Raw genomic sequence first — 26,806 nt, 5'->3', positions numbered from 1 at the left:
ACATATATGTTAGGGCTGTCAAAGTTAATGCAATAATAACGCGTTAACACAAATTAGATTTAACGCCACTAATTTCTTTATCGCATTAGCACACCTTGTGATTTTTAAGTTTTAGCAGGTTCAGTTTTGAAGCTCCAAACTTGCGCTAAATTTTGGCGAGGAAAAACCATCATGGCAATTTTCAAAGAGGTCCCTTAACCTCTGACCTCCAGATATGTGAATGTAAATGGGTTCTATGGGTACCCACGAGTCTCCCCTTTACAGACATGCCCACTTTATGATAATCACATGCAGTTTGGGGCAAGTCATAGTCAAGTCAGCACACTGACACACTGACAGCTGTTGTTGCCTGTTGGGCTGCAGTTTGCCATGTTATGATTTGAGCATATTTTGTATGCTAAATGCAGTACCTGTGAGGGTTTATGGACAATATCTGTCATTGTTTTGTGTTGTTAATTGATTTCCAGTAATAAATATATACATACATTTGCATAAAGCAGCATATTTGTCCACTCCCATGTTGATAAGAGTATTAAATACTTGACAAATCTCCCTTTAAGGTACATTTTGAACAGATAAAATGTGCGATTAATTTGTGATTAATCATGATAAACTATGGACAATCATGCTCTAGTTAGTTTTTTATTCATTGTTGTCTCAGATTAACAATATGGGATTTCAGATTTGAATTGAAGTCTGTGATGAAAGTATATTTGTGTCGGCGAGAGATGAATTTATCGTCAGCTCTTTTTTGTTGTGAAGAACAGTTCATCATCAAGACAGTGAAGAGGCTGAGTGAGAGAAGTTTCATAACAGGAGCATCATGGCTGCACTCTTACTGCACTCTGCACATTGTGTTATACTGGACACCCAGTGTGTGTGTGTGTGTGTGTGTGTGTGTGTGTGTGTGTGCTGTAAATACTCTGCGTGAAATATCATCCTCCCTTTCTCTCTCTTTATCTCTCAGACATAGCCAGCTGGTACTAAGCAGAGGTATTCATCCATCCTCTACTCCCTCCTTTTTTTCCTGCTGTCCCAGCTGCTCTCTCTACCTCTCTCTGCCTCCTCCTCTCTCACCCCTCCTTCCTCCTTCTCCCCCTCCTCCTCCTCCTCCTCCTATCTCAACCTCCTTTCCACCGTCATTTCCCTCCTGTTCATATGTCCCGGCGAGACGTCGCGGACTGAGCGTGTGTGTGTGTATGTGTGTGTACATAGAGGATGGCTCAGTGCTCAGGTGCAGGCAGCAGTCTCTGGGAACCAGTCAAGCAGGCAGCAGGACCAGTTTATTTACCCAGACGATAGAGCGCTCTGCTGGGTTAGGGGCTGGAGCTTGAGCCCCTTCTTGGAACCTCCAACCCTGGAGCTCTACTGATGAACAGTTTTTATACATTATTCTTAATCAAGAGGACAATATCACCTGACTGTGGAGCATATAGATATATTTTGTATTTGCTATAATTGGCACTTGTTTTTGCACTTTGAGCACTGACAAGTGGAAGCAGCTGGTGGAGCTGGAGGAGCGTGTCCTGCCACAAACTGGACCTTTGCATCTGCACAGCGTGGAAAGCTGCTGAGGGAGATAAAGAAGAACAAAAGAAAAGAGGGAAATCTTGAAAACGAGGAGAGGAAAACCCTTCCTCTCACACACCTGTGAGGGCTCCTTCTCTTGACAAAAGCGCCGGCCGAGGATCTTGGGAGGAACAAAAAGATAATTAGGAGCTAAAAGAAGAAAAGGCTAAAGAGGAGAGACTGTGGCTCCATCCATCCCTCCATTCATTCATCCCTCCTTCTCCCGTTTTCCCACCTGTGAGGATTAATTGGACTGTGGCAGCATGGCGCACGCCGCCTCGCAGCTGAAGAAAAGGGCGGACGAGAACCTCAACACTGTGGAGGATGAGAAGGAGAAGAAGAAGGCGGCGAGGAAGCGCTCCCGCGAAGCAAAGAAAAAGGTAGAGAAAGAGGAGGGAAAAAAGGAAGTAATGGAGGAATGGGAGCTTGTCGGTCTAGTGGAGTCTCTTTTGTCATGATGCAGCCTCCTCACATACATACACACACATTCATGCACATACACACCCAGTGTGATAAGAGGGGTGGTCCCAGAGGGGATACTGGGAAGGGGGGGGGGGTTGAAGGGTGAGAAAGACAGAAGATGGATGAGTAGAGCGCACGGACAGGGAAGAAAAGAAAAGATAACAGGATTAAGCTATAGAGGGCAGATTGGTATTTTAGGCAGCGGCGTTGCTATTAATATGAGAAAGAGACTCTGAGTTATAAAATCCACTGGGTTGACTTCATTGTTGTAATGACTTCTTCAAAATCCTCTCTCACACTCTCACTTTCAGTTTCTTTATTTAATAAAACCTCTTCATATGTTCAGGTTTACCCCACTTTGATAGGACGCTTCTTTATGTGTGTGTGTGTGCGCGCCTTGTCCTCAGTCACCCCCGCTCCGTTTCCATCTTAACTTTATTATATGAAAAAAAAAAAATCTTTGTCAACACTTTAAAATCCCACCACCTCCCCCTCTGCTTCATCTCTCTCTGCTGATGTATAATAATGTGTGTTTTCTGGATGTTCTCATGTGAAATTGTGGAATGAAGCCAAAAAAACGTCAGCAGCAGTCACACCCTGCGGTTAGGTGTGGGCTGTTTTTGTGCATTCGCATGTGTGTGTGTGTGTGTGTGTGTGTGTGTGTGTATGTGCACATGCGTCATTGTGCAAGGACAAAGTTAAGACACACAAACATGCATATATCAGGTGATCAATAGGTCTGACTTGAAATCAATAATCACTCTCGGCGCAGAGACGGCTTCATTTGACGAAACATTTCGGCTGAAGTCGACGTTGATTTACGGTTCAGTGTTTGAATAACTTGTGTGTGTGTTTATTTGACTAACTGTGATTGGGCCTGAGGTTCAAAATCATTTGCCTGAGTGTGTACATGCTGACATTTGGGCTTGTGTGTGTGTATGTGTGTATGTATGCTGAGTAGCCTGAGGCCATCATTAGACCGGGGTTAGCCACCTGTCACAGAGAGTCAATACCAGTGACCTCATTTGCATCAAGGTCAACGTGGATCGAGAGGTGACTCCCTGGTCACACAGGAAATCAGAGGTGGTAGTTAAGTAGTAGACAAGCGTCAAGGGAGAGGTTTTTTTCATACTGAGATCAATGCTCTCTCAGGAAATGCCAAAAAAACAACACATCTATGTTCAAGTGACAAAGCTCTGTAGTGGTCGTGGACATCGTCATAGAAGACAATGAAGTTGGGTAATGTTAGAAAGTGTGTTTCTATCCATCTGTTTTTATGTGCACTTTTAATTTGCGCGTAAAGAAACCTGAGTGGAAACGGCCATAATTCGAAATATTAAGCATGAAAAAGTAAAAAATAAAACAGTTCTGAGAAGTGAAGCCAATGCTGAAGTGTCTTAAACTTGCCTTCTTTGTAACAGCCAGCAGGGGGCGACTCCTCTGGTTGCTAAAAGAAGTCTGAATGTATAGAAGTCTATGAGAAAATGAGCCTACTTCTCTCTTGATTTATTGTAACATTGTAAACATGAGTTTATGGTCTCAATCACTAGTTTCAAGTCTTCTTCAATACAGCATGATGTTCATTTAGTAAATTATGGTCCCATTTAGGGCGTGGCTACCTTGTGATTGACATGTCGCTACCACGGCGTTGTCCAGTCTGGGAGTTGTCCATGTTTCCGTCTTACAACTTTAACCCTTTCACAGTGTGTTTTCAGTTCATGAAAGTTAATTTTAACATTTTGGTCGCCTAAAAATGTCTTATTCAGCGTTCAGTTGCACTTCTGGTTGCAAAAAAACAAGATGGCAACGGACAAAATGCCGAACTCGAGGCCTCAAAACGGCAGTCCACAAACCAATTGTTGATGTCACGGTGACTACGTCCACTTCTTATATACAGTTAGTGGTATCAATGAAAGCTAAAAATGCAGAAAAGGGCAAAGGAAACAGCCGTAGTGAGTAAATAATGACGTCCACATGATGTCCGCCAATTAAAAATGTCGGCAGACGATAACATCAGATATATATGGAGCGATGAAGAGTTTGAGTTCCTCAAATAAAACAATAGAAATATCATATTTCCATCAAGTTTTCCACATAGTTTAACTGGCGCCCTCTGAATTACGTCATGTTATTGCACCGTCTTCTTCTGCCATGGTTTAATGGCGCCCGACTGTAGAATTAGCGCCACCAACTGTTTATCTTGATTCATCAAACTCCTAATATTTGCATCACAGCAGTGGATGGAAACACACTTATAATAATTCTCATTTTATTCTACAGATTTCCTGGAAATTTGGTTAAAATTTGGGTTGGATGGGGAAAACAAAACGTTGGACTTTGCCCGTACCGACAGTCAACATTGTTTTCTTTTAACTTGACCGTGATTGTTCCATAATCTTAACCAAGTGGTCATTATTATAACCCTGACAACAAACGTCCCCTAACTTTAACAACGCCTAACTCATTTAGTCATTTCTGTGCCTAAACATGACCAAATCGCAACCGTAGCGGCGCCAAATTGGAAAACGCTTATGTGTCGCTCTGGATGGCGATAACAAACTACATATTTTGTTGTTTAATTTGGAAAACTTGTGGCATAATGGACGTGATGACTATTGCACTATCAGATATAGAAAGTCAGATTTTACTTTTAACCTCCCTTTTGTCCATCGGGTCTTTCAAATGAAACAAAAAAATAGGTTTGCTTGTCGAGAGCCTCCAAGAACTTGGTACGCCCAACCAGCTCCTTTAACAATGTCATGTTACCTTCGCTACCGAGAGATAAACGTCATAATTTGTCCTCCTCAGATAAATATGAACTGATGACGAACAATTCTCCGGTGTTCTTCAGTGTTGGTAAACACCAGTATACCAGTAAATATGGCTTAATGACTAAAGAATATTCATATTTCAGTGTGGATTTTCTCAGAAAAAGATGATGGATTTGTAATTAATCCCGTTCTTGTATCTAGCATAGTTTCCATCACTTTTGTAAATTACATTACACAGAAATTTTGACACCCGTATTGATTTTGAAGACATCAAGGTGGATCGATCCTCTTCAGCTTGTTGGATGTGTAACAGATCTACTGCATAATGACGTGTTTTCATCAAACACTGAGAGGAATCCAAGGCCGGACTCCTTTTGAATGTTGACATTGAGGAGTCAGAATAGCTTGAATGCCACCGTGAATAGAGGAGGAGGAGGAGGGAGGTTTGACCTTGAAGCTGAAATCTGAAGCTGTGTGATGATGATCACAGATTTATGATTTTCCCTATTAATGCAACAGGTGAGGGGAACGTGTTGCTGTACTATAGTGTGTACGGTATAGGGTGACATCAGCAGTTTCTCTGTTTGTAGCGTAGTGTTGTCGGGAGGGTATCGGCTATCCTGGCATCACTCAAGATAAATCTATAACGCTGTCTGCCCGTAGGACAACTCTTGGCATCATGGTGCAAAAAATACCCTCTCTCTCCTCGGATCATATCACCTCAATTAAGCTTTTCTTATTCCTCGCCTCGCTTTAGTTCACCTCACGTCTCCGTCCCTCTTATACTGTCTCCCTCTCAGACATCAGATTCTAGACACTAGATGTCTCTCCCTTTATCTTTCATCCACTCTCCTTCTCGTACTCACTCTCTCTTTGTATCGTACAACAATTTCGGGAAACGTACGTATTTGATTTCTTTCTGAGAGTTACATCATGAGAAGATCAATATTCAAGTTTGTGCGTCAAGTACAGAGTCAGAGTCAGGACGTGTTAAGACGTCTTCACATGATAATAGATTTGCTCTTCACTCACCGCGAGGTAGGGCGTAGAGACTTGCAGCGGCAGCAGGTAAAATATCTCCCCAAAAAGAGCGCTAGGAACACCATTCACTGTTTCTAGGCAACAACAAGCAGCTGTTCTCTTTGGTTGCACTTTGTTGAAACAATTGAAACTTTGAGCTCAGCGCTCGGTGGCGATTTCAAGGTGGAACGTGGCGCTTCCGCCTAGTCGGCACCAGTCAGCTTTAGAGTTGTTAGTAGGCGTTTTTGAACTTTAGCTAGTTTAGTTTAATTAGTACACAAACAAAAATGTAAGAATGGCAATTTGTGGTTTGTGGCTATTTCTTTATACCTTTACTTGGTCTATGATGAGCTTATTTTTTATTTCTAGGCCTCCTGTAGAGTACATTCGTTTTTAAATTATATTCAGCACTACATGAAATATCATTCCAGTGCTGTGTGCGGTATATTTTATGGTTCTTACTGGAAGCTGAAAAACAAAATCCCTGCATTAGGAGCACCACTGAGACCAACGCACCATGAAGCAGCAGCCATTAAAGCTATTAGCTGCATGCTTCATGTACTATTCAACTATTCAACCATGCTGTGTTTTAAGCTGCGATGCCTGAACAGGTTCTGTCTCTTGTAGCTGTCGGTGCTGATTTCCAGATTGGTTGAGTGGTAAACTGACTATTGGCAGGCTGATTGACTAATTGATTAAGAGGCTGGTTGTTTGGGTGACTGCCTGGTTGGCTTAGTAAAGCTTAAACCACAGTCTTTAATATGGAGTCCATGTTGGGGCATTATCTTCTTCTCCTATCTCTGAATTTGTTTTGAAATCTGTAACACCAATATTGATATTTGTGCAAAAAGCCATCTGTGTGCTGACCTTTCCAGACAGTTCGGTAATATTTCTGTCAGCGGGGACTGAAAGTTGGCAACATGACAACGCCAGTGTGTGTGTGTAACCAAATGGGCTTCAAGGCAGCGGAGTGTAATGAAAACACTCAGTCAGAATTGCTGGCAGCATTTCGTTTCCTCCAGCTTGTTCCCTTTATCGTTTTGGATCTCATGCTTTTAGTGCCGGTGCGACTCCAGACTGTGAAGCGCTCGGTGGCGGCTTCACCTCTACTCTGTCCTTTGTCTTAAATAACACACACACAATTAGCCGAGCACTCCTGATGAATATCATTTTTTAATTTGTAGGTTATTAATATTGGGAGTCACAAATGGGTTTGAGTTTATTTATGCACAATTTAAAATCAAACAAAGAAAGAAGGGGAGGAAAAAAGGACCCAAATTTGAATATTCATCACCTCTACAAAGAAACAAAAAGTACATAAAACAGAGGTTAAAATCATTAAAGTCTTTGGACCTCCTGACTGAAATATCTCAACAACTACTGGATGGATTGCATGAAACTTTGTACAGACATTCATGTTCTCCAGATGATGAATCCTAAAGACTGCATTGGTCTTCTGACTTTCCCTCTAGCGCCACTATGAGGTTGACATTTGTGGTTTTAAGTGAAATATCTCAACAACTATTGGATGGATTGTCATGGAATTTGTTAAAAGTTATGTCCCCCTCAGGATGAATTGTAATAACGGGAAGTTGTACGAATACCACGACATAACACGGACATGTCATATCATGTCATGAGGATGCATGTTAGCCTTTTCGTGTCATTTGTACGCTGCTTTTCATGTGTCATTTGTACGCCACGCAGACGTCAACAGTTAGGTTTAGGCAAGAAAACAACTTAGTTAGGTTTAGGAAAAACGTCATGGTTAAGATAAGTACGTAAACTAAGAAAAAAACATACAAAAACAACGTAACACAACTGCAAAAAACACGTCAGAAATGTCACTAAAAAAACAGATGTCAAACATCAGTAACATAACTTACAAAACAAAACACCGGTCAACACCTGTCTTGAACATGGTCTCCTGGTTAAAAGTCCTGTGTGTGTTGGACCCATTCAGCTCCTCACTCGCCCACCAAGTGATCTTTCTTGCTTTTTATACTACGTCACTAACTCTTACTGTAGCATTTATATGCAGATGCGTTTACATCTCAATCCTTGCACATTATCGTCGCATTCATACGCCTTTTCGTGCAAATGGACTGATGTCTAAGTACCGCTGGAGAGAGCCGCCAGCGTAGACGTTCTACAGGACTGAAGGAACCAAATGAGAAAAAGATTGTAGTCGTTAAAGATGAAGATTATATGACTGATTGTGAAGACGTTGAACTGCAGGGGGAGGGGTGGTGACATCCAACAAAGATTGCATACAGGGATGACTTAGATGTCTATTATTTTGAAGCGAGACGAGAATTAGCGAGAGGCGGATGGAAACGCAGCTTCTTCTGAGGTTTATTTTTTGGAAGGACTCGATTCTGGCTTCTTTTTTTTTTTATTTCATCTGCAGCCTCCACTCTGCTCCACTCTGCTCCCCTCCACCCCATCTCCCTTTATCTGCCTCTCAATGCATCTCCGTCAGCTTGGCAGCAGGCTGTATTGTTCTGCCACACTTCTGCTTCTGGGACTGGGGGGAGGAAGCAGGGTACAACACACACATACACACACACACACACACACACACACACAGAGACACACAGTGACACGCACACGGGTCCCTTGTGACCAGCCATTGTACCACTTTAATCCCCCGACACTTATTTAAGCCAAGATTCATCATATTTGAAGCCCACTCGTTCTTCCTGCTCTACATCTCTTTGTTCCCTTTTCACCAGATCTGCTGCCTATTTAAATATTCAATCCTTTACATTTATTTTTTCATGACGCTTTTAAGACAGATAATAACGTTTGTTTGCAGGAAAAATTTAAATTACTCCACTGTTTTGGGGCGGAAATTATTCAAATAAATCAAGAACTTGCTCGTGAAACAATTCAGAAAATGTAAAGAAAAGAAAATTTTTACTGAACGTCCCCTTTTTTGTGTCTTCGATGAACAAGATTCATCAATAAATCATCATTAAAAGCATTTTTACATGTTAGGTGTTTATTGTACGACTGAAACGATGAGTCGGACAATTAACCTGAAACAATGTTGATTAATTGATTCATTGTTTCAATAATTTTTCAAGCAAAAATGCCCCAAATTAGCCTGTTCAAGCTTCTCAAATGTGAAAACTTGCTGCTTTCCTTTATCTCCAATGATAGTAAACTGAATATATTTGTTGTTTTCTGAGCAAGTTCACAGATAATGGTCAGATACATCGATAATGGAAATAATCATTAGTGTCAGCCTGCTTCTACCCCGATGCAATCCACTCTTCAATCAATCAATCAATCAATCAATCAATCAATCACTATGTCACCAAAAGGCAGTTGGTTGAGCACCAGTGAAACGGAAATACAAAGAATATAAACACAAAGAAATATTGATTGTGTTTTGAAATATAAGATTAGAAACAAATCAATAAAAATCTAATATTTGAAGTTTAGACTCTGAATGTGATTGATTTTTGATTGATTTCTTTATTTTCGTGTCATGCACACAAAGTCCCCAACCCCCTTGAGTTTTCAAGACACCAAAAATACAGTTGCAGAGGCCAAACATTTCATTACATTACAAAATTACAGGTTATTTTACTGCTCGGTTTTGAACAAAATATTCTGCTTTCTCTCCCAATTTTGGCAAATAAAATCTGCTACAAAAAGGTTTCCCTTCCTGAAGCACAACTCAAGTCTTTCATAGTCATCCAACCAAAAGAAATCAACATAAATACTAATATTTCCACACAGAGTTTAAGTGAGAGATGGTTAAGATGTTATTTGTACAGTTTTCCGTCGAGTACTGCTGATTTTGCCAAACATTTACCACCTCGTCTTTTTGTTTGACGGCGAGAGAAACATACCGACAGATAAAAGAACATGTGAGAAGTGACTCAATAAAAAGATCATTAAAACTAAATCATCGGGGGCTTGTCAACATGAAACTCTCTCCCTTATTCTCCCCTTTGTTACAGAAACTGAGCTGAAACACTCATCACACAGTGACAAGCTAAAAAAAAACTTATTTCAGTCATTAGACGAATGCGTCACGAGTCATTTTCAGGATATTGTTGAGTTTTTAAAAAAGAAGGAAACATGTAAAAGCATCCACCAGATGCCAACACTGACAATCTGACAGCAAAGATGACAAAGTCGGAAACGGGTAACCTAACGGAGGAGAGAGCATTATGAATTATAGAATGACTCCATTACGGAGCGGAGGAGGAAAGACAGCTGGAGTAGAGAGCTGAGATGAAATGTGAAAGAAAAGCAGAGGGATGAAGGAGGGTTAGAGGAGGGGAGATGGAGATGGAGATGGAGAAGAGGTGTTGGATAGGAAAGCAGTCATGTTTTATGCCACCCTCGCGGCACCAGACCTTAATGTTGTTCACTGTAACATGGCTGTAGAGGGGGTTGCTGGGCCAGAGGATTGGTGCAGAGCCTGCCAAGCATCGTGATTGGTGGATGGGAGGATGGGGTTTGTTAGGAGGGGGAACACATAACACATCCCCAACATACTGCTAAAAGAGATACCAGAGAGAGAGAGAGAGAGGGGGGAGGATGAAATCAAATTAAAATGAAGGGGAATTAGAGGGAGCAGATCGAGGAGAGCGATTGATGAAGTGGCAGAAAAAGAGGAGGAAATTGGAGAGTGGGCAGAGAGAGAGAGAGAGAGAGTGATGGAGAAGATGAGGATGTTGTTAGTTAGGCTTTTCATCCTCCTTTTCCTCCGCTTCCCTGCAGCTCTCTCTTTTCTCTCTAAAGTGGAAGATCGACACTAAGAACTGGGCCAGTCCATTCATTTCTATACACAAATACCCACACACTGCGTATCAGCAGATTAAACCCATCCTCATTCCACTGAACACACCACCGGTTTTGTCCTTTTCTACATTCAGATTAGTGTGTTTAGCAATGTATGTTATGTTATATGTATATTAATCTGACAGAAACGAGACACGTCTTTGTTTATGTGTGTGCAGTTTTTACAGGCTCTCATACGTAGCAGAGTTTTTTTGTGATTGTCGCCCAAATCAGCTCGTTTGCATGAAAAAAAACATTGCATTATGGCCTCCTACAGTATTCAGATTGCAGGAGGGTAGGCGCAACATTTGATAAAGGCGAAATATTTGTCAAAATACCATTTTAATTTAAATATTGTGGTGCTGCAGAGATGTCCTTGCCTACGCATCATATTCTACACACTTTGTTTGGTGCAGATCCCTGCAAAAATCATTTTAATATGTTTTTCAATGAAAATGAGAATATTGATGTAAAACGTATCATTCCCTCTAACATCGCAAATCATCTCGCAACTGCAATATCAGTCAAAATAATCGCAATTAGATATTTTTTCAAAATTGTGCAGCCTTAAGAACGACATTCTTGCTATTGGTGTGTCATTTTTACACCATGTAGTCAGTACTGAACGCATCCGTGTAAATATGCTACGATCAGAGCTAGTGACGTAGAATAAAAAGCGAGAAAGACCACTTATGGCGGGCGGTTGGGGAGGTGGATGGGTCCAACAAACACACGACTTTAAACCAGGAGTTCCGCGTTTTGTAAGTTACGTTTCTCACGTTTTTAGTGACGTGTTTTTGTACTTATGTTACTTTGTTTCCATATGTATTTTACTTAGTTTACGTACTTGTTTTAAGCCCAACCATGACGTTTTTCCTAAACCTAACTAAGTGGTTTTGTTGCTTAAACATAACTGTGAACGTTACTGTAGATTTGTTTTGTGGCGTACAAATGACATGCAAAAAGGCTAAAATGCGTCCTCATGACATGCAGAACGTTCTACTTTTTATTCCATTCCTGTGAGTCGCCCAACTAAACATTGGCCATAAATTGTAGTAAGTGTGTAAAAATGAGCTCTGTAATAGACCGACGATCTGTCCAGGGTGTACAGTGTCTTATTGTGCGAACAGGAATCGATAATCAGTGTGTTTATTTAAAGAAATATGGGTGCATTATGTCTAAAAGAAAATAAACTGTGTGTCATTGTGTCAGTGTATTACTGTAGGTGGTGGCAATCAGCAGCTAAAGAGGAGCAGTAAATAAATGGTTTAAGTAGAGCTATAGTTGAGGGAAACACTGGTATATCATATGAGAGGAGAGAAGAACAGGGGCAGGATGATTTGATGTTTCCCCCCCTGTGTGTGTGCTCTCCGTGGGTGAGATGTTGATGCGTGGCAGAGAGTCACGACATAGACGGGATGGTGGAGTCGAGAGTCTTCTCCGCTGTGTTCTCATGGGGTAGAGGACATTTTGAAGGTGAGCAGCAGGGAGGAGACCGCCTGGATCAGACAGACAGAAATAGACAGACGCTCACACACAGTTCACTGGAATATCTTATACAGTCATGCATGTGTGCCAGAAGAGAGAGGGAAGTCTAGACTAGTCTTAGTAAGACGTATGATAATATCAGGTGATAGGTAGGCATGTCTACTGACGATTCCAATAAAGTTGGTTCAAACAATGTTGACTATGTTACATCACGGCAGTCTCTGTCACGACTGCAGTTTTATGTAAGATACTACTCTGTAGTGAGCTTATTTTAACGGGTCTTTTTATCTTTTATCAGACTGCGGAACTCCTCAAACTGTGAGACAGATGACAAAGTTTCTGGCATGCCAGAAAAAACGATCATCCGACAGCCTGATTGCTGAGGCTGGCAAACATGTTCAGGAAACTTGATTCCAAGATAGCACCCCATTCATTCCAGTATTATCAAGACAATAAAGGTCCCATATCATGCTCATTTTCAGGTTCATACTTGTATTTTTGTGTTTCTACTAAAACATCTTTACATGCTTTAATGTTTAAAAAAACATTTTACTTTCCTCATACTGTCTGCTTGAATATACCTGTATTCACCCTCTGTCTGAAACGCTCCGTTTTAGTACATTTCAACGGAATTGCAACGGAATTGCGTTGCTATCCAACAGCTTGGGTCCATGTTTACTTCCTGTCAGCTGATGTCATTCACATACACTGCAGCAGGAAATAAACTGGGACACATTTAGAATGTTTAAAACCATGAAATGGTCTAAATATTTTGTAGATTTGTGACATCACAAATGGACAGAAATCCTGACGGCTTGTTTCAAAAGTTTCTGAATACAGGCTGTGTGTATTTCTCTGTGGATTAAGCGTTTCGATACTTTCAAGAACTTAAACCTGCTTTATAATGCAAAAGCCATGAAAATGTCACTTTTTACAATATGGGACCTTTAAAGTCTAATAGTAAAAGTACATGCTATGCAGCCGAAATGGGCTCTTTAGTTACATTATTTTATTAGAGTCTTGTTATTGATGCATGTTAAGATGCATTTTATAATTTTGCTGGCTGCAGTAGATCTGTTATACTTTTGGGTGGTTTAATTTACTCTATAACAAAGCATTGCATTGCACATGATCATTTGGGTTTTTTTAAATATCCATCTGCAAAGTAACTACAGCTACCTAATAAATTAGATGTAAAAGTATGAAGTCACACTCAGAATAATTAATGTGTATTAATCAGATGTGTCTTCTGTAATGATTGTCTCTATGGAAAACAGTTTTTTTTACATCAAAATCCCGTCACAGTTCAGTGCTCTTCCAGGAGTCCTGATCCTGGGTGATTCCCTTCCTGTTGCCCAGTGCATGCTGGGATAAATCTCAATCCCTTCTCACCTAGAATAAGTCCAGCGGGGTGTATAGATATGGATGGATATATGGAAGCAATACTGTGTGACTCCCACAGTAAACCACCTGGCTGTACAGGCTTGCAGTGGGCTGCTCTGTGACTCTGGTGAGCTACTGTAACGCTGCGTTCTGGCTTTTTGTTAAGAGGTTTTTGAAGGGTTTCTTAGTTTATTCGTGTCCTGGCCCACTAACACTGCGCAGAGATGTGCAGCCACTCAGGAATCATGCAGCCAAAAACACTGTCCTCATTTACACAATTCCCTACTCCCTCCCTCTCTCTCTCTATTGTCCATGTTTCCTTCTTCCTCTCTTTACAGCTCTCAACACCTCTTCATGTTTCACTTGTAGTAATCTATCTAATCTCTGATCAAGCACCTCTGGGATTAAAGGGACAATACCATTTAAAACGGTGTTATCAATTTCTGAAAAGACAAAGCATGTTGCTGGAATTTACTTTCTATATTCTGTAATGACGTCCACCACAACACTTGCTTTTAGAAGCTGAAACCTTTTTGATTTGAACAAAGTTAAACAATGATAATTTTCTAGAATATAGAAAATCTACAGCTCCCAAATGACCATAATAAACACAAACACTCTCTTTTACAACTCTTTAGTTGTAATCATAGATCGTATATAAGAAGTGAAGTTTTGAAGCCTCGAGTTTAACATTTTGGCCTTCGCCATCTGTGTTTTTTGCAAGCAGAAGTGACACCAGAGGGTGGAGCTAAGTACAACCGAACGCTGAATAAGATATTTTTAGGTATTATAATTAACTTTCATGACCTGAAAACACACTATGGAAGGGTTAAAGTCCAAGGACAACACCCAGACCGGACAACGCCGTGGTAACGACCTGTCAATCACAAGGTAGCCCCGCCCTAAAGCATCCCCTGCTTTATGGTCTATTTGACTCTAAATGGGACCATAATGTACTAAATGAACATCATGCTGTATTGAAGAAGACTCGAAACTAAAGATTGAGACCATAAACTCATGTTTACAATGTTTACTGAGGTAATAAATCAAGTGAGAAGTAGGCTCATTTTCTCATAGACTTCTATACAATCTGACTTCTTTTAGCAACCAGAGGAGTCGCCCCCTGCTGGCTGTTAGAGAGAATGCAAGGTTAAGGCACTTCATTGGCTTCTGGTAGCCCACTGGTTGTAATCTGTGACGTTTTACCCTGCAAAAGTGTAGCGCTTATAATAAACAACTATACTAGTACTATATAACGATACTAGACATTATTTCAAATGTCAGTGGGATTTTAAATGCGGTTTTTCCTACAGAACCACGAAGTTCTGGTTTCACTTCAGCTCTCTACACGAGAAGAGAAGGCTAAATACAGAACGTAGGACGTTAAAGTGGAAACCGCAGCCCAGTGTGGCGACGAGGTCTGAGAGTCAGCAGAGGGAGGAAACAGCCATGCTGATGTCGGACATACAACTTAAGTGCTCTTATCGATTTCCTGAGCGTTTCCTTAATTGCATTTGGACTCTATGAGCCGTGAAGCTAAAGGCCTCTGCTCGTACAGTACAGTACTTCTTCTGCTGTTGTTTCCTCTCTTTACTGTAGATCTCATTATTTCCTCATCTGGCCGTGTGTTTAATGTGTAACTGGGCCAGCGGGTGAAAAACAAGTATGTAGTGTAGCAAACAGGCACTAAAAAATATTAGGATGACAACATTGACAACTGAAATGTGCTATTTCATCACATCACAATCACCATATCTCTCCATAGGTGAAATGTTTTAGTAAAAATCAAAAGCGTAAGACAAAATCCCCCAAAAAATACCAAACATTTTTCTAAAAACACACAAAACCGAAGCTTTTAGTCTATGAAATGTGAGCACATATTAAAAAATACAGAAACATTTTAATAGTTGTTTTTTCACCGTTCAACCCTCCAAAATCCCCAAATATTCATTTATTTATAACCCTCACATTTGAGAATAGCAGGTCAACATTTTCACTTATCCAGTTAAATATCTCAGCATCCACTGGATGAATTTGCGAAAAATTTGGTACAGACATTCATGATCCCCAGAGGATGAATCGCACCGATTTAAGGAAATCCCCTGACTTTACCTCTAGCGCCACCATCAGGTTGACATTTTGGGCTTTTAATGAAATATCTCAACAACCCTTTGATGGATTGTCATTCAATTTGGTTCAAATATTCATCGTCTCCAGAGGATGAAATGTAATGACACTGGTGATCCTTTGACTTCATCTAGCGACATCCACCACTTCACCGTACACCCCAGCTGTGAACGCTCCGTCCTCCACACACCGATCGCCTCATTAACGTGACCAAATAGGCGCTTTTGCTTTTCGCTTCGACACCAAATCCTCCGCCATCGTCTTGTCTGTCAACTCTTTCTCGTCCCATGTGTGAAATCGGACTCCTGCTACTCTGAGCTGAGACTCCGTATGGAGCCGACGCTTTCACACTTTTTTTTATAGTTAGTTTGCTTATAATTGTAGCGTCAGTTGTCTGACCATATTGATACCACACCTAGTATTTAAAAAATGTTTAGTTTTGTATTTGATGAACGTGGGCGCTGGTACACAAAAATTAACTTAATGGGTTTTATTTCTATAAATAAAAAAAGCAAAAAGACTTGCCCACCAGTAACACTGACTATCACGGAAAGCCAAGTGCATGGACAGGCAAAAACCCGCCGCACAGGATGTCTGATGGTGTGACATCACTTTGGCTGTGCTGACACTTGTGACCCTCCCGGATGCATCAAGCATAGATGAAAAAATCCAGCATCAGTCAGGCTCTGACTTTTCCTTGTTTATGTTTATTTATGTCTGTGTCACTTTTCAATATAATGAGGCAAGGTAGATGTTGTAGATGTCGTGATATCGGGGCTTTGTGTGTGAACATATACGGACAGTTTGACTGTTCACATGCACCGCCTCACATGATGCTGCACATCCCTGTTGGTGCACCGTGTGCTGTGTGTGCTTTTGATCCAGGCCAGATGTTAATTTATTCATGACAAGCACTCTGTCTCTGTCAGAAGAGATTAACCAAGCAGTGCTACCGCAGCTTTCCTTCTTCCTCGCTTGTTTTCTTTTTAATTTTTGGACCTCATTGTGTTTGTCTTTTTGCAGTTAGTTTGTGACACCGAGTGTGCTTTGAGAAGCCGACAGGATCGATGTCTGTCTTTAGGTGTTTCATGTCTGACTCCCTGTTTCCCCCTCTGGGCAGGGCTGTAGTGTGTCTACCTTATACACACACACACATGTACAGACGTGCACACGGCCTTACATCAGCACAGCGTTCGTGATCGAGCAGCAGCAGCAGCAGCATAGCAACGTCATCCGCTGTCGTCCAGTGAGGAGAGAGCGGAGCAGCCAATAGTGAGCAGACCGAATGAGGGACTGATGCTGCAGCTGATGATGAGAACTATAGTTGAAGGGAGGGTTTCAAAATGCACAAGTCTGATTCATGTCTGGAGTTTCAACATCTTAAAAAAGAGACTAAAAATATGGCTGATTTGTGATTAAATACGTATAAAACATCACAGATTTGGAGTCGGCTCGCATTCAGCTGCAGAGAAATGTGACAGTGAAGAGCAGTAGAGAGGAGTTGAAGAGTTTGTGTACGCTGTGTGTTTTTATATCCTCCTCTCATCCGCTGCTGTGAGAGTACTGAGACTGCAGTAGTCAAGCGGCCAATCAGATTGCAGCACCAGTCTGAGGCAGGACAACACACACACACACACACACACACACACACACATATACACACGCAGACACACACACACACACTCACACCTTTATCTGCCCGTTCTCCATTGCTTTCATAATATATACAATAACAAAATGAGATGCCTTTTTCTAAGAAGGAATACACTCCTTCTTATGTCACCAATTGTTAATATACATTATTGATAACAGTATTGATTCTATATTAGTACTGGGACTGGGACAGACGGTTGTTATTGTTTACATTTAACGACAGTGGTCACACTATACTGCTGCAGATACTGTAGTACTACTGAGGGACCACTAGGGACCGATAGAGGACCTGGAAATTAATGATCCGTAACGAGGTGAGCTGAGAGCTGGGTGTGTTTGTGTGTGTGTGTGTGTTTTAGTTTTGTCCATCACACACACACACACACATTGGAGCACAGTGCATATAGTTACAGAATAGTTGAATATCCCAAATAATAAGACTATTTGCTTTGTATTTTAAGACTTTTTATAATTCCACAAAGGAGCTGCAGATATTAGTCGATGGATAGAAAATGATTCAGCAACTATTTTGATGATTGATTAATTGTTTCTGTTATTTTTTTTCAAACATTCTTTGGTTCCAGCTTCTCAAATTAGATGATTTCTCTGTTTTTTTCTTTATCATACATGACCGTGAATTGAATATCTCAACGTTTTAGACTTAGTCAACCAAAATAAGCAAATCTAAGACCTTTTTTAAACATTTCATAAACTAAACAATTAATCAGGAATATAATTGGCAGATTAATTACAAATATATGATTATGTACAGTAACATTGGAAGCTGTGTTACTTTAAAACAGTGTTTCATCCTGCCGTTTCAGTGCAAATCCCTCAAACTCCTCGAAACTGTGCACTCTGAGGCTAACAGGGAGGTTTCCACCTTGAGATACTGAACATTTTATACAGAATATTTTTTATGATTTGAACAATTTAAGCCACAAAAACAACTTTTCATAATGATCTCCACATGATCCCCTGCGTGCTCATACATCTCATTATGGAAAAGCGAATGAAAACAGCAATTATTCAGAGAGTTGAATATTCTTCTTGATATTCTTCAATACTCAATATTTTTATATACCAGTGCCGATTTGATACCAACATTTTTGGAATTTGTATGTTGTAGGAATCATATGAAACTACAAAAGCTAAGGAATTCATTGGTGTCATACTAGCCTGTCTTGAAGCTAAATAACGCTCCAAACTTATGCAAAATTTTGGCGAGGAAAATCTGGCATGGCCATTTTCAAAGGGGTCCCTTGACCTCTCAGCACACCGACACACTGACAGCTGTTGTTGCCTGTTAGGCTGCAGCTTGCCATGTTATCTGAGGAATCTGACCAGACATACAATGCGTGATTTTGGTACAGACATATTTCAGTTGGTATCAAAAACATATTGAGGTTTAATACCCAACCGTACTGACTGAAATAGCTGCACACGTAGAAACTGTAATGTTTGGTTAAACCCTCACTGAGGACGGTAACATCTGTATCCGTCACATTCGTAGTGTGTAGGTTAATGCAAATGTCAGTGATTGTAGTTTAAACATCAGTGGGTTTCTTTTCCATCCCTCAACATTCAATGAACCCAGCGCAGCGCTGCGAATTTAGGAGCTTCAGTTGCCATGGCAACCCCTCCCTCCCTCCTTCACAGATGTCATAAAACACCAAAGACGGATCATTAAACTGGTGTGAGTGTGTGTGTGTGTGTGTGTGGGGGGGGGGGGGGTGATTGTGTGAGCCTTTACTAGCCTCCTTCCAACCCGCCGTGACAGAAGAGTCAGAGTCCTTCTGCTTTTCTTATAGAGCTGAAAGGACTCAATCGATTAGTCGTTCAACAACAGTCAAATAGAAGGAATGTTTGCTGTTATTTGTATATTGTCTCATTCTGCTGGTTGTGAAGCATCAGCTGAACGAGGCTGAGAGCGTTGACTCTTGACAAGTTGACCCAGATCCATTTTTATGCAGTCTGATCGTCATTATCATGTTTTGTTATGGAGTAAATCGAGCCCTTTGAAAGCGCTCCACTGTTCACCAGCTGCTCGGGGTGGAGCTCCCCAGGTGTAGACCCCGTTAGGTTCAGCCTCAAAGCATACTGCCTACCAGAATCCTCCGTAGGCCAGCCTGGCACAGTTTGGACCATCTTGATCTTTGTGATGAATTTCTTTCTTTGTGAAAACTTAAGAGAGTTTCCCAATGGAAAAAACGGTAACTAGTCTGGTCTAAAACTACAATGTGGTGAAACCTCCGTCTCTGGACCAACAGAGAAGGAAGAACAATGAGCGTAGATCTTCTGACCCTCAACGTCTTCCATGTCCACCCTCAGCTTGTAGTTCTTGGCCTGGGTCAGCAGGTGCATTGTCTGCAGGCCTGAAAGGTATCAAAAAGGTAATTTAGTTTAATTTTTTTATTATTTATTTAACCTTTATTTATCCAGGATAGTCCCAGGGATTCCTGGCCAAGACAGCAGCATACAAATTTCACATAAAAGCACAAATAACAGACTTAAAAAAGCTAAAAAGCTAAAAAAAAAAAAAACATAACAATGTCACCTAAAAGAGAGAAGTAACAGATCTCAAACAAACAGCAAATTGCATCAAACAGTGAATTAGCAGTGTCGTTCAGTAACAGGACATTCAGTGTTCAAATAGTTAATCCTGTATTTAAAATCTTGCATTCTTATAAAATAATCTAGTTTCTGTAGCTCACACCTAGATGAGGGTGCAAATAATACTGCTTTAATCGACTAATATGTGGCTGAGGTTTGGATAAAGAGTGGTGCGCTGCTGGTTGTTCCTCCATCCTCTCCCTCCGCCTCTCTGCAGAGCTGTCGATGTCCTCCTTACTCATGTCACAGTAAACCTGCACAGGAGAGGTGGAGCCGGCTGGGGTGGATAATGTACACTCGGTCCAGGTCTGAGACGTCACTACAGTCTGTGGGCAGACGGGAGTGATGAGCTGCACTGCTGCAGTTGCACAAATCTGAGCTGTAGCAAAGAGAACAACATGTTTTCCCATCAGCATCACAATACTGAAAGGCTGTTCTGCAGCTGATTTCATGAATGCATGAGTATTATTGTGGCTAAAAGCAGTAGAGAGTATCTTTATGTATCATGTCCTAAGAGCAGGGCTGACAGACATTAAGTGATTAGATGGAGATTTCAGTGTCAAGTCTGAAGGAGACTTGGACGAGGACGAGTGGCTGTTGCCTGGATTGACCCTGTAATCTGTTGCAGTCATGAGTCAGGCTCTGGTACCGCTGCATCTGATAGTCCAGTGTTCATATTTATTTATCAGGTGGTGATGGATAGATCTGTCCTTTTCCTATTTCTCGTAGTGAGTGGTCATGTATCTGTACTCATACTATGTGGATAGGATTACTATACCTTGTTGTCATTTCTCCTTTCAGAGAGGAAAGTGGCAGGGATGCAATTTGATGAGTCCAGATTTTAGACATTAAAGTCTGTTTACTTGCTGTATAAAGCCTGCCGCAATGTCTGTGGAATTTGCTCAAGTGATCCATTAAAGTGGCAGTAGGCAGTATATATTTTGGCATCATTGGGCAGAAATTCAACAACAACCTTTCAGCATATTGTAATTCAAGTGTTCTAAGAGAAAACTAGACTTCTGCTCCTCATGGCTCTGTTTTCAGGCTTTAAAAAATCTAGCCTGTGACGGGAGACTTTGACCAATCACTGGTCATTTCAGAGAGAGAGCGTTCCTATTGGCTGTGCTGTACAGCTAAACCATGCACTACAAGATGATTCTGAAAACATCTGAGGAGAGAAATAGACATTAACATTACATAATATTGATTCATATTTGATCAGCGCTGCCTAGTTTGACTGTTTGGTCGGAGTTCCCGAGTGATTGACAGCCGGCTCTCATAGACAGCAATTGGACAGCAGACCTCAGATCAGCTCTTACTGCTTGTTTTCCTCCGGTCTGTGAAATCTTGCAGATGCCGTTAGGAGCACCGGAGGACACAGAGGCACATGATTTTTTTCAGGTTACCTGTTTCATGTACTACTGTCACGATAAAGCGACCGTTTTATAAAAATAACTAATAACTTTTGAATCATATTTACTTCACTCTCGCCTACTTCAGCTTTAATCTTGAGGACTAGTTGTTGGTGTGTGTGCTCGGTGTTAGCAGGACGGTCCTGGCGCTGAGCAGCCCAAAGAGACTTGATTCCAAGACTGTGATGCAGATTACTGGATCACCTAATGAGCTCCAGACGGACTCACAGACTGTCTGGCAAAGCTACTGACTCTCATTGACTGGATACGTGAACTCTCTGTGGCGTACTAACTGCTTTAACATTTGAACTCTCCCTGATGAGGTAATTGTGACTGACTGGCCAGACTTCTACCAAGTTAACTGATGATGTTTAATACCATCCAAATCCTGCTAATCTGTCTGCTGGGCTCTGAGCCCTGAAGGCCTCAGCTGGGTGTTGGAATCAGCTTGTTGCACTGGCTAGTTGTGTCTATTAGATATAGACTAGAAGAGATTTTACTTACACGGTATGGTACGATTACACATTTTTTGTGCGAGTAGGTAAAGAGGCAACCAAGCTGTCTGTCTGCAGATTATTTTGGGTGCCTCTGTGTTTACTCTGCAGCCATGTACTGTAGGAGATGGTGGATGCAGATCTGGTGAGTCAGGCAGGGATTCCCTAAAACATGTTTCATGCTCACAGACACACAACTGGTGATGAAATCACAACTGTTGCAGCTGTCGAGGTGGAGCTAGTTTTACTGCATTATATACAGAGTCCTTCCAAAGGGTCACCAGAAGAATCTGAGGGGTCGTGAGACGATTAACCCCTTACCATTCCACCATGAGGGGTAGGAGAACAGGGGATGTTCAGGGATAGATAAAACGTCAACAGTAGATGTCACATAGAAGTGGTGTACATCATCTGAAAGCTGGGAACCCGAAGATGAATTTAACAATTTGTTTCCACTCGAGAATTAATAAAAATCAATCAATAATTCCTCCAAAATACCACATTAAAACACCAAGACCTTGAGGAACACCATAGAAAAAGCCATGCTGTGATTCGACTTTTGACATTTGGAGTTTTCTGCAAGAATTACATTTTTCGGTGACTGGATGGCGAACACTTCTGTTGTGTAAACGGCTCAGAAACCTCCTTATTGGCAATCTAGCTAGGAAAGCCATCCATCCTCTGAATGCTCTAGGTCTGTAGTTTGAGGCTGTAAAGTTTAATTTCAACATCATCACACATGAATACAGTTGGGCTCATTGGATCCACAAGAGTCGCAGCTTTACAGTGATACCCAATTTATGCGAATCCATTTTCATTCACATGTCTTGAGGTCAGAGGTCAAAGGACCCCTTTGAAAATTCTAGTTTTTCCTCGCCAAAATTTAGCCTAACTTCGTAGCATTGCTTATCCTCCTTCCTGACAAGCTAGCATGACATGGTTGGTACCGATTGATCCGTTAGGTTTCTAGTTTCATATGATACTAGTACATTCACTTTAGCTTGAAAATTGAGCCCACCTGAGCTACAACCTCTGAAGGACGGAATAGCGGCCGGACCCGCTGACAGGACGCTGTAGGGATGCACCGATACCGGATCGGATATCGGGCTGATATTGACTCAAATAGCTGGATCGGGTATCTGTGACAATGGGGCTGATCTATTAAATTCAATTCTATTTTTATATACCATATACATTATATACTGTAATTTAAATTCCTGTGTAAGTTTTGACCAATTTGTTGCAACTTTAAAAGGGTTTACACTTAAACTGTAACTCCTTACCAAGTTGTTGGTGTACGATTTATTATTTTAATAATAAATAACAATTCAGTAAATTTATATCTGTGTATTTATTGGTCACATTTTGTTTTACAAAGTCAGTAAAGCAATGTTTAAGTCGAGCCTGATGTCGCCTTACACATAAAAGAATGATCCCAGTCACTTCCACTCAGTGAGGCATACAGTTTATTAATCAAACACCGGTATCGGATCAATACTTGGTATCAGCCGATACCCAAAGCCCAGGTATCAGTATCGGGACTGAAAAAGTCGGATTGTTGCATCCCTAATCAAATGTTTATAAGATAAGATCTTAATCTGATAAGTAACTAAAGCAGATGAATATAGTGGAGTCAAACATACACAATATTTCCCTCGTGGATGTAGTGAAGTAAAAGTAGCACAAACTAGGAAGGAACTTTCATTTCAACATTCTGCTTTTAACAAGTGGCTTTGCAAACACTCGTTGTCCTCTGATCCCGTGTTGCTCCAGCGAGAGTTGAGATTAACGCCGGAAACTCTTCTGTCTCTCCCTCCTCTCCCTCTTCATCCCCCTCCTCCCCCTTCATGCTCTGGACTTTCTCACTGCAAGCCAGGTATTTTTAGCTGTGACATAATGCCCCTATCTCTCTCTCTCTCTCACACTCTCTCTCTTTCAGTCACTCACACTCTTTCACTCTCTCTCTCTCTCTCTCATAGACCATCCCTCCCCCTTTCCTCCCCTCTCCTCTCTCCTCTCCTCTCCTCTCTTGCCCCCATCCCTCTCTCCCTAGCTTCCAGGCTATAGGGCTAGCTGCAACAGTAATTGAGTGCTCAGGTTTCACTCTTTCAGCTGCAGGCTGAGAAACATGGCAGTGGAGGAGGCAGCAGACTATTTGGCAGAAGTAAGTCTCTACTTGACTGTACTTTACTGTAAAGTCATCGAGCTCTCTCTGACTGTAAACAGACTCCTCTCCTCTCTCTTTCTCTCTCTCTCTTCTGCTGCATTGCACTAATCCTAACAAGATTTAAGGTATTTACTGCACAGAGACGAGGATTAAGTGATGTTGTGGCAGTTAGCGGTGCAGAGACATTGTCAGATGAGGTGGGACGTTATAGGTTGGAGGGGTCGTTGATGGGACGGGACGCAGTGGCAACTCTGCTGCACCACTCTGCTGCAGTGTGCGTGGATCAGTGTGTGTGTGTGTGTGTGGACGCCGGCCTGTGTGTCTGTTTGCATTCCTAACTGCTTCACTGTGATTGTTTGTTTTATGAAAAAAATCTCTGCTGATCATGTACGTCTGAGCCTGAACATACAGAGTTGTGTGAGGACACAGCATGTTGCAGACTGATGTGGATGGAAGCACCTGACCTTGGACGCTGGTGCATGCTCTGTGTGTGGAAAAGGGGGATAAAAGAGCAAAAAGGGAGGACTATGAAGCAAACATTAGAAGAATAGGAGAAAGACTGATGTTTTTAATCAGTTAATTTTCTCTTAGTGAGGTAGAAAGACTTCATGAGCTCCTGTGATCAGAATCAGTCTCCCTGAACCTGATGATATGTGATATACAGTATGCAGTATATGCTCGCTCATCATTGGTTTACTGCAGCATTTTAAAGGTTGTCAACTCACATATTAACATTTGTCAGAGCTGCAAATAGTAGGAGGGCTTAAATCTAATGTGCTATAGTGTTTCAGTGAAAAGGTGTTTGTGTTAAATCTACAGTAAAGCTGGCTGGTGATATGAATGACTAACACGGTGTCGTCCCTCAGCGCCGTCGCTGGTTGCACGAGGCAGCTCCCATGTTGGAATGTGTGTAACTGTATGAGCGTGTGTTCGGAGAAAGAGCGACCGTGGCATTCTTTGCATATCTCTCGTGGATAAATAAAGTCACACTGGAATGACACAAGTGTCCACTCTGCTGCTACAACCCCATTAAATCTATAATCTGGAATCTTTGTTTTGTATTTTAGTGTTCATTTTGGCACCAGCATGTTGCCAAAGTCTTGCATGTCCACCAGACTCCATGCAAATATGACCACGTTTTTGAAACTTCTTTTTCACACATACATAAACAACCAGGGGGGAAATATGACCTGTTTTGCAGAGGTTAAACTAAGTAATGAACTCATCGGCTTAAAGACTTTTACAAAATAAAACGTATACAATATCCTCTCGACTGCTGCCGCTAGATCCTTTGGATTTTGTTTTTGTCTTTTGTTGATGTTTCAAACTATAAATCATACCCACATATTTTCACATAACAAGTCTGCTGGGTACTTTTTATCTAGTCGTAATGTGGACAAGAGCTGCAACTTACAAATAATTGAATACACAACCACAATGTGGCATGATTTCGCCATGACAACCACACAAACTGTGAGAATTTTGTTGGATGAACCAATCAGGGCTTTGGAAAGGAAGCGTCATGTCACGATCAATCGGTACATTTACTCAACTACTGTTCAGTTTTGAGGTACTTGTACTTTACTTTTCTGCTACATACTGTATACTTCACTACATTTCAGAGGCAAATATTGTACTTTTTACTCCACCATGTATTTGATGCAAAATATAACAACAAATAACAATAAAACAAATAAATTATTATATTATTACATCAATGAGACTTTATTGATCCTCAGAGGGGAAATTCACAAGCTACCCAGCAGTATATAAAGTAATGTCTGATTTGACGGATTGTATGTCAAACCATTTGATTTTAATTCTCAGGCAAAATGCTCTATAAAAGCCAAAGTATGTAGGAAAAAAATGAAAATTGGAGTCTGAACTGCTCTTTGTTTTTGTTGTGTTAACAATAGTTACGTCTAAATACGTCCAACTAACGATTATTTTTTTATTGTAGATTAATCTGTAGATTATTTTCTCGATTAATCGACTAGTTCTTCGGTCGATAAAATGTCAGAAAATTGTGAAAATTGTCAATCAGTGTTTCCTCAAATGTCTTGTTTTGTCCACAACTAATAGATATTCAGTTTACTGTCATAGAAGGAGAAAGAAACCAGAAAATATTCACATTTAAGAAGCTGCAATCAGAGAATTTTGACTTTTTTTCTCCTAAAATATTACTCAAAGCGATTAATCAACTATCAAAATAGTTGGCAATTAATTTAATAGTTGACAACTAATCGATTAATTGTTAAAGCTCTAATCATTATCAGTTATTCCTCAGATTATTTTCTTGATTAATCGCTTAATTGTTTGGTCAGAAAATAGTGAAAAGTTGTCGTCTTTAAATAGTTTGTTTTGTTCGTCTAACAGTCTAAAACCAGAAAATATTCAGTTGTATCACTGAATGTTTTTTGTGTTTTTACCGGACCTAAAGGATTGATCGATTATCATTTATAGATGTCCTCTAATCAATTAATCATTTGACTTCAGCTCTAATATGGACATAATAGTAAAGTGATAAACAACATAGTGACAGCTGCATTCCTGGCTCACACCGACCACTGTGGCACCGTACCAGAGCCGGAGCAACCTGAGAGGCACGATAATGAAAACAGTGGACGAGCTGATGGCAGGAGTCACTTCTATTGATTCTATTTCTGTAGTCCAATGGCCCCATGGGCTGTTATCAGTGACATTCCTGAGCGTACATGTACATGCGTGTACTGTACTGTCTGTTGTTGTTGCTCAACACTACAGTCATGTATGCTTGAAGCTGCAGTACGCTTTCTTTTTCTCTCTTTATCTGCTCATATAATATTTTCTTTTCTTGTGTTTCCT

The 26,806-nt window shown here is 40.9% G+C and overlaps 1 protein-coding gene across 1 annotated transcript in view; it reads left to right on the top strand.

The window, feature by feature from the left end:
- Positions 1 to 937: 937 nt before the first annotated feature.
- The window catches only part of LOC119479425 (ankyrin-3-like), a 116,390-nt gene continuing 90,521 nt past the window's right edge, over positions 938 to 26,806 (top strand). The window contains 1 exon segment of the mRNA XM_037755006.1: positions 938 to 1,949. Coding sequence (XP_037610934.1) covers positions 1,833 to 1,949 — 117 coding nt within the window. The 5' untranslated portion in view covers positions 938 to 1,832.

Source organism: Sebastes umbrosus, chromosome 20, assembly GCF_015220745.1.
Source record: "Sebastes umbrosus isolate fSebUmb1 chromosome 20, fSebUmb1.pri, whole genome shotgun sequence".
Taxonomy (NCBI): Eukaryota; Metazoa; Chordata; class Actinopteri; order Perciformes; family Sebastidae; genus Sebastes; species Sebastes umbrosus.
This window is presented reverse-complemented; position numbering and strand designations above follow the sequence as displayed.